At 41.6% G+C, this 9,638-nt stretch overlaps 1 protein-coding gene across 1 annotated transcript in view; it reads right to left on the reverse strand.

The window, feature by feature from the left end:
• HHEX (hematopoietically expressed homeobox) overlaps positions 1 to 7,183 on the reverse strand; it is a 14,987-nt gene extending 7,804 nt beyond the window's left edge. Inside the window, exons 1-2 of the mRNA XM_010000120.1 lie at positions 7,116 to 7,183; positions 4,972 to 5,200 (exon numbers count right to left, since the gene is read on the reverse strand). Coding sequence (XP_009998422.1) covers positions 4,972 to 5,200; positions 7,116 to 7,183 — 297 coding nt within the window. The remainder of the gene's footprint in view (positions 1 to 4,971; positions 5,201 to 7,115) is intronic.
• Positions 7,184 to 9,638: the final 2,455 nt, after the last annotated feature.

The following is a 9,638-nucleotide window of genomic DNA, read 5'->3' on the forward strand; positions in this document are numbered from 1 at the left end:
AGCCCCAGGACGGGGGAGCAGCGCCTCTTTAATTTAGCGTTTATGTGTCACCGTGTTCGTGAGCGGGGTTTACAGCGCGGCGCTAACGTGAAACACCTGGACGGCGGCACCGCGGGCGCGCACGGCGGAGGCGGGGGGTAGCGAGCAGCGGAGGGGCGGTCGGCTAAGCCGGTCTGTTGTATGCGTTAAAATAAGATAAAATAAAGAAAAAAAATCAACCAAACAAAATCCCCCAAATGTCGGAAAATCAGGAAATTAATGCTTCCAAAACCAGTGACAAACGCCAGGTGATGTTTCCACTGCATCCCCTATTACCTGTGCTAAACGCCCCCCACAAGATTTCTGATTCTGGGGTGGTTATTCCAGGCAATATATAACCTAGTTCATGATTTACAAGTGAAATGAGTCTCAAAGCACAGAACTTTTTCCTTGTCTCACAGGTTCTGCTGCCACTAGCATGTTATATTTTTTTGCATGGTACCTGCCTGGTTTCTGCTCTCAAAAATGGGACTGCAGACTGCAGGAGAGTTACACCAGAGATTAATCACTCCTAGTTGCAATAAGTGTATTTGGCTGTACAGAATTAGTGAGCAATCCAGCAAAGTCCATCTTTTAACAGCTGGAGCAGGCTCCCAGCAACGTCACCCCGTAATGCTACAGGGAACTTTCCAAGAGGATCCAGCCCGCAGCCATTCCATCCCTTCCCATTATTGAAAATATTTAAAGACTCTTCCAAGAGAGGTGAGGCCACAGCCTTGAACACATTCCAAGGAGGAAATAGGAGGGAGTTCACCTCTCTGATTTTCCTATCGCTGTGGAAGCCAGGCTGCTGCAGACAGAGGCACTGCACATTGCGGGGTGATGTCAGTCAGTATTGCTGTCTTTCAGATAATTCATCTCTTACATATTCACTTCACACATCTTCCTCCTCCTCACCGTCGTGATTTGATGTACTAAATGAGTTACAACCATAATAAACATTAAGGCGGGTCAGTCTTAAAGGCATTCATTAGATGTAGCAGAACAAGACAAATCTTGGTCTAAAAAGGGGTGGACAACATATGAACTATTATTCTCGGCAGAGCTGGCAGGAGCTTATAATTTTCCATTCTACATCCCTATATTAATCTGATTATTATTTTGCCAAATTTACATTATCCAGGTGGAAAAAATTCTTTTCTGGGGAAATCTGCTTCATGCTGAGTGTGTTTAAGGCTTCAGCAAAAATGGTTCAGCTGTTCCTGAGCATTGGGTTAGAGGAAAGCAGATTTTTTTTTCTGGCATCTAGACCTCCTTGCCTTATACTGAAAACCTGCAATACCCACCACAAGGGAAACTTTAGGAGATTAAGCGTCCAACAAAAAGTCAACCAGGAGTTGCCTCTTGGATTCTTCCTTTACTTTTCTACTGAGGGCTGTGGTTTACAGTCAGACAAAATAAAGAACCCAAACCTCTGCAGAGAGACATGGACACCTTGGTAATGTTTAGGCCACCCAGAGGCCTGACTTGACTCTGATGATTTGAAGAGCTATTCTTTCTTGACAGTGAATTCTTGTGGGTATGAGACATGTGCTGCCACCAGCAAGTGCCCCTCTCCTATACACTGTCACCAGCCCTGAGAATAATTAAAAAAAAAAAAATCACAAAAAAAAACTTTAATAGTGCTTTTGAGTCCTGTCAAGGCTTTCCAAGCCTCAGAGGAGCACATTGGTAAGGTGCCTCCATTTCCTCTAGCCCCCAATATTGTTAATAGTGCTTCTGGGACACTTTGACTTGCAAAGTGGGATATGCAACATTTATGGCTCTGTGGTAAAAGGAAGAAACACATGGCCTTGTATTATAGACACAGTTTCATACAACTTGCTTTCTGGACTGGGCTGTCCTAGTGATTACCGTGATACTAGCTTCTCTAAAACGGAGTTTAAATCTAATTCAGTTGAAGTGGGACATAATTTACCAGAGTTTTCTTCTGAATTGCAAAGAAGCATTCCATGAAACCACACAGGCTTTAATGCTTTTTGGAATCCACTTTCCTAACCCTTCCTTGGCCTGAAGAGTTTCTTATCTGACTATTGAGAAAACGTGGTGAATAATGCTATGAAAAACAAAGCAATATATTGTTCCTTACAGGCCCATATTTCCTATATATCTGCCACCAGAAACCATGAGCTATTTTGAATCCTGCCTGTAAATGCAATTGAAAGCAGCTTGGTTAATTATATTTATTTGGGGTGATGGCAACTGTAACATGTTAAAACTTCTCCATATTCTTATGTGTTGGCTACACATATAAAGATTACACCCAAAAACATGTATAATTCCCAGGGGCTAGATTGTCTCTCACATCTTGCACAATCATTTACGTAAGTGCAAACTGAATATAAAACGCTTCTAACACAGACTGCTGGCTACCATACACCCACTCTGTGTTGAGATAAATTACTATAACAAGATACCAGACAACGGAGAATCTGCCTAAACTACAGTGATGACAAAACTTTTTTTTTTTTTTTTTTTTTTACAGAGTACTCAGAATACAAAATGTTGTACATTTCAAAGAGGACTGGTGCAACAAGATTTTTTAGTGTAACAGTTCCAATGGGTCCAAAGTACACACAGCTAAATTTGATGTCAGTAGGAATTAGGTATGAATTGGGAGTGTTACTTAGTTATTTTTGTTAATGTTTTCCAGAGCTTACACATTCACTCTACATTTTTTAGCAAACTTTATCATTTTGGCATCATAAAATCAATCCCTAGGTAGGCTTGTTTTATCTGGAGCTGATACGAACATGCAGTTGCTGTTAATAGTCAAATATAGAAGCTTACAATAACAATCTAGCTAACTATTAATAGCTGTTTAACAGTGAAGTTAGAAGGATGGATCTGAAATCTGTCCTCATCTGAAAAACAGATTGCTAGGCTCTCAGGTGCAGAGGTCCTTCAAGGCTTAAATTCCATATGTAGGAACCAAAATACTTGAGTAGAGTTGGCACTAAAAGGCTGGTGGAGGAATTACATTGGAGACAAATTCAAAACTTGTGTAATGGGTTTAAAGTCCATTGAAGCTGGTGATATTCACAGATAAATAACAATTTTTTTCATAACAGAATGATAGAATATACCTTGACACCTGCACATGGAAATATCACACAAAGTATGATATTAAATGTCAGAAATGAGAGGGAGAATCATTTTCCCCGAAGGCAGTTATCTCCTCCTCTTGCTCCTGCCCCTGAGCTGAGATCTCTCTGTAATGGAAGCTGCATAGCCCAGAATCGACCCATGGAACAGGGCAACATCAGTCTCAGACAGTACCCAGCCTCGAGGGTCTGAGTCCAGAGGATGTCATTGTGCCAATTACACCCTCAAAGTTCACCCTCAAGGTGGCAGAAGAGTTACTGGTAGGTCTGATGACAACCGTAGAGTTTCCCGATAGTGGCAAAAAACTCAGCATCACAGAGTGCTAGTGACACTTTTAGCTACACAGAGAATATCTGGCACCCACTGATGAAGACTTCTGCTTTGTGATGGGGACTCAGGAGGATGCCACATCCCCTGGAAGAGCAGCTAAGACTGGTCTTTGCACAGAGTTAGCCCTTCTTGAGGTGCAGATTTGGGAAACACTGACTTTTTCAGTCAGTGAAGCACTGATTTGCCCAGCTCTGCTGACAACTCTGGTTTGGCCCCTCACAATGTTATCATGGACCAGAGGGGAAATCCAACTGATTTGGGAGATAAAGCAAAAGAAGGATACTTTCCCTAGTCAAAGTGGTGGGTAGTGGCTTCCATTCATGTGTCAGCATCCAACCTGGAAAACTATTTTTAGTGTTCTGAAAGCATGTGTAATTTAATAAACAGAGCCTTGCTGCAGCTCTGTATTCACTGTTGGCTATCTAAAATGATGTGAGCTCAAAATGGCTCAGAGTAAGTTGCAGGTATGCATCCTGAGTTGGTCTTTGCCATGTCTGGTTTCATTCACCCTCTCCAGCAATAATCACCTGTTAGGCAAGTCACTGTTCAAGTCCCTTCAGAGTCTGAAAATAATGGGAATGCTTTTGCAAAGCTCTGTGAGTTTATTTCATAGACTGTGGGTTTTTTATATTTTTCTTCCCTGAACTCTGGTTGGTAAATTTGTCTTTGTTGAGCTATTGTGTTTCCACACATTGCAGTGCTGGTCATGGAAACCTGTTGAAGCACTTGTGCAGCTGAGAGTACAGCTCTCCTGGTAGGCATGAAGTCAAGCATGAAGTATAAAGTAAGGGGCTTTATACCAGATGTAAAAGAAACTGGGACAACAATATTTGCTTCGATAGCAATATCCACAGCACAACTTGTACTCATTACAATACTTCTGGTAAAAGCAAACAAAAAGAAATAATGTTTTAAATGAAAATAAATAAGCTGATATAAAATCTGTATATATCTGTAATCTGTATTAAAAACAATACAGTCCTTTCCAGGATTGGGTTTGACTTTCTCAGAACAGCTGCTCTTTCTCAATCCTTCCTTAGTTTGACCACCTCATAATCTTACCTCATCCCAGTACTGGGGCCTGAAATTGTAGGTGCATGTGTAGGAGTTTTAGTGTTGTAGAGTCTGGGCCATAGCCCAGGTATTTCCTTGAAGTCAAACCATGACATCAGAGCCAAACCCAATGCAGATGCTAATCCAAATCTTGATCTCTAACATACTCTGTTTATTTTCAAATGCTTGCTTTAAACATTACAGCAAAATCATTATAAAAAGATGTACATAGGCTTTTGAATAGTATCCTCAGCAGCCAGGCAGGTGATACATAGTTGCTGAGAAGGGGAAGCAGGACTCCAATCCAGAGGTTAGTGCTGCGTCCTCATAGATGCTTGGACATTGTTCAACTCAGCTGCTGGATTAGCAGAGTAATTCAGAGGCAGATCTACAGTCTATGCTTCTGCACCTACATCTGCTGGAGCAGGCACATGCAGAGATTACCTGGAGAAGGAGCACTGTATTGGAGCCTCCCATGTTGCTTCCCTTCCACAGCACAGGCAGCAAATCCCCACTGTTCAAAATTATGTCCACTTCCAGGGGCTCAAAGGCAGCAACATGGAGTGCCATTTGTGGGGGTCGTTCATTTGATGAGCAGTGAGAAATGCTTACATATGGGTCACATAGCAATCCATGAAGTTCTTCACATACTAACATACAGCCAAAGATGCATCTGGCATGTGAACAAATATGGGATTTAAAAAATCTGTTCAGACTCGTTGGATGCATAAAACATCTGGGGAATAGATGCAGAAAGCAGGCTGCTCACCAAGACAGAGATTTCAGAGACTTTGTAGAATGTGGGTGAGACCCACTAATTACAGATTCATAATATACCAGAACAATTCCTTGTATAATATTACCAACATGTACCAGAAATTAACTGAAGAAAATATATCTTCCTTCTAGAAGAACAGGTTCTACACTGCCCTCTGTACAGCTGTGTGCTTTAAATTTGTGTAACCAGACTTTAGGAAATATATACAATTTCAGGAGTTTTCTTTAAAAGGTAATGCAAACTAAAGTTTCAGAAATAATTAACATGACCTAACCCATTCGTTAATATGATCTAAGCAATTTAAACTGAAGGTAGATGTAGCTCACAGTTCTTCTCTAAGGAACATCTGGCAGCATGAGAGGAAATGGGTGAACCCTGCCTGACTTTTGCCATGACATTATCTTCTAAGAGAATTGTTCTTGAAGCAAGGGAGGTCTTTTTCCACAGTTCCAGATGCACTGAAAATCTGTCCATAAGTAAAGGCAGGTTTAGTTGGACCATGATTATACAATCAAGTCAGAATGGTCTACCTTTAAAGAGAAGTAAGCAGTTTTATTTTAGGATGTGCCTATACCAAGCCCTCACTCCATCACTTCAATTCCATAGCTTCCTAAGCTACTTTTCTATGGTTTTTGTCTCTTTCAAATGATGTTACATTTCACATCAGGACAGAATCTCTTGGGAGACACGACCTTGTTCTTTATGCAGCCTTCATAGCACCCATCTGACATCGGTAAAATATTAAACTATAAAAAAGTATGTTACAGTCAGATAGTCAGGATAAGTGTGTTCTACAGATAAACAGGTTTGTTTGGGGGAAAGATCACCACAGACTGTCAAAGCCTCTGTCTGTTTCATTGAAGAGTAAATTCCTATTGAGTCAGGACGCTCCAGATAACCGTAAAATCACAGGAACTAGCAGAAAGAAGTCACATTGGCAAGGTCTGCCACACAGTGAGCACCCCTCAAAACCCTGCTGCATTTACTTCTGTTGCAACCCAATGCTCTTTCATTTTCTGCCTGTTGCATTTTCATTCCATTACAGTTGCATTTTCTACAGTTTTCTTCATATTTAGCTCACATTTGGGCTTTGGAGGGTGAGGACTTTCTTAGGAGTACATAGACTTACAGATAAAGCCCAAAAAGGATTAGTCTTTCCATATCTGTCTATGCCCCAACTTAGACCCAGGGATGTTCTTTCTTCAGAGAACGTCTGAACCAAGGTCAAAGTCCTGCTGTCATTGCCACAGACACGAGCACAACTGGGACACAAACAGTGCTTCTATCTGCTTTCGGCACATGCACAGCAATGACGCCGACGGCACCAACTGAGCCCTTCTGCTAGGCCACAAGGAGGTGGCTCAAACCTGTCTTCAGACAATGGCACTGACGACTTTGTGCCCACACTTCTTTCTGCTGGGCAAGAGCAGAGATGATAACCTGTGATCCTGACAAATGTTACAGGCTGAAACCTGAAATGCCCAGGTCAAAACCAGATGTGGGGCAGTGCCAGAGATGAAGTAATGTCATTACATTTGGTTTCTGCTAAGTTTGTTATTACTTATGTTACTGTCTTGCTCCACACTCAACCTAGTTCCTCCCATTCCTGCAGATTTATACTTAAAATGTTAGCTAACAGTTTTTGTCATCTTACACCGTAAGCATCAGTTAGCAAACTCTATAGTATCAGCTTTTTGTCCTTTTTTCCCATCATCCAGTTCTCCCAAGCATGTAGCTACAGTTGGCTCTTCTTCTCTGAACTTCCTCCAGCTTGTCTTCCTGGTAATGAGGTGCAGAGAACTGCACTCACCTTTTCCAGATGCGATCATGCTTCAGTTCCAAGAAGAGAGGCTTGCTCACTCTTTCTCTGTGGTGCATCTCCTCAAGAGCACCAAGTCATACTGACATGTTTAACCATTGCATCACCTAGCAAATTCAAATGCAAATTCAGAGAACTCTTTGCCTGTTGCAGCAGTCAGCACATCTTTTCTGCCCTAAGAGAAAAAGTATACAGCAGACATCACTTTTCTGACAAACATTGCCATTTTTGTTGGGAGCTCAGATTGTTTTCTAACTCTTCACACTAATCAGGTAAATTGGCTTGTTTATGACAGGGAGAGGAATGATAGGAAGTACTAACTAACCCCATACTGGTGGTCAGAGTAAAGAAAAACAAAGCCCGTTTCCAGTTCTCTGTGCTGAGACTGATTTTCCATTGTCGTTCCACATTATTTTCCCATTTAAATCTGCCCATGCAATTCTGTTGTGCATCCTGTAATTCTGTTTTAGCAGGTTTAAAACAAACAAAAGGAAGTACTTTTTCACACAACACATAATTAAATTGTGGAACTTGTTGCCATGGGAAGCACTGGATGCCAAAAGTACAAATGGATTCAGAAAGGGAGAAGACAAATTAATGGTGGATGGGTACATTGTTGAGTATTAAACATAGTAGCTCGCTCACAGCGTTTGGCTAAGGAAGCCCTTACATTGCTGTTTGATGAGAGCAGGAAAGGATTTCTCTATCTGTGCTGGTTTCTCACACAGTTTCCCTCAATATGGTCTTCTGATCACTGGCAGGAAAAAGGTATTTCAGCTAATGGTCTGCCTTGATACAGCAACTCTAATATTCCTTTCTTAATGAGAGACACAGATGTCAATAGATGCCTGGAAGTTTAAAGATCAAATCTTTATGCTGATCATTGACTGCCACTTCTGAATTCCTCTTCGGATATTTTTATTAGACCTGATCCAGTTTATGTCAATACATGAAGTTTACAGCAAATGTGTGACTGAAAATGGATATTTTAAGGCTACAGAGTATCTACATTTGTTGGCCCAGCCAAAAGTTTGGTTTTGTAGATATTACAGGTTAGACCAACTTCACTGGAGACTGATGTCCAGTGGAAACCTGTTATCTGTGTCATGAAAGTTGTATCTGCTGTTGGAGCTCTCTCCCCTCCCTGAACAAATGCTCCCATCAGCCAACGTGGTGCCATCTCTTTCTGTTGACTTTGCTCTGTAATTGCTGGTTTATCAGTCTCTCCTCAGACTTCTCAATTTGTCTTGACTAAAGAGCAAAATGAGCAGAGCTGTAGACACACAGAGTCAGGAAGGGGAGGACAGCAGGCTGGCAAGGCAGAGAGAGGGCCCTGGCCCCACAGCCATTCTCTCTCTCTCTCCAGGGCAGGGAGCCTCACCCCACAGGCTGTACCAGTTGCTCCAGTCCAGGAGGGTGGGGAGGGAACACTGGCCCATAATTCTGGTAGCAGCACGAGGTGCTTTTGTTTCTTATTCTGTGTGTTTGGCTGCAAAACACAGTCTGATTTCATCTGTATTGCTTTGTCATTGAGGTTTCTTTGGCATCATTCAGAATGACAGAATCTCATTTTGATAACAGCTCTATTTCCTCACTTCTCCTGCATTAGCTCAGACAGTGTGCTAACTGCCTTAGTTATGGCAGATAAATTCACTCAGGCAAGGTAATTGATAGAATTAACTGATTTATTTCTATTGTGGAGAAAGCTGTATATGTTTATCTACATTATGGTTCTATTATTATGTTGTTAAAATGCACATGGTTAAAAGCCAGAAAAACAGCCTGTTGATCAAGGGCCTGCCTCCCTGGGAGGGCAATGGCAACACAAGAGGACTGAATTCAGAGGCATCATTTTCTTTTTGTTGCCAGAAGGGCCAAAGCACAGGATGTTTCCTTGGATATTGAAGAAATTTTCAAATCTTTTGGTTGCAGGAGGGAGTTCAGACTGCACAATCTGACTGTATTGCTACTCTAGGTCCATCACACAGTACTTACTTTAGAAACTTCAATGTTATTAACTCAAAGTTCTTAAATGTTGCTATAGTTTCTTGTCTTTTATTACAAGGATCTTCTGTGGAAGAAAAGCTTAAATTCAAGTAATGTGTTTGGAGCTGCATTGGATCTCTTTTTCTGTCCGATTGCTGCTGGGTTGGACAACAACCCCTCTCAGTGAGGGATGCAGCAGTGATTACAGCAGCACTGTGCTGCAAGACAAGGCAAGGAGCTCAGGTCACCATATCAATGCCTGTTTGTGCCTGTTCACCTGCTCACTGACAGGTCTTTCAGACTAAATTCTTCTACGTGTATGATCTGCATAGTGCCCTGTTCAGTGTATCTTGGCAGGGAGGTCTTGGAATGTCCATATATTTTCATATTAATTATGACACAAAGCAGTGATCCAAATGTTCAAGCCAGTCTTGAAAGGAGCTATCAAAGGCCACTTTATTAGCCCTGTTTTACTAACAAGTTGAGATGCCCTCATGAAAAACTACAAACAAGCCTTTTTCTGTCAGT

Source organism: Chaetura pelagica, unplaced genomic scaffold (genome assembly GCF_000747805.2).
Source record: "Chaetura pelagica isolate M959 unplaced genomic scaffold, ChaPel_1.0 scaffold436, whole genome shotgun sequence".
Classification (NCBI taxonomy): Eukaryota; Metazoa; Chordata; class Aves; order Apodiformes; family Apodidae; genus Chaetura; species Chaetura pelagica.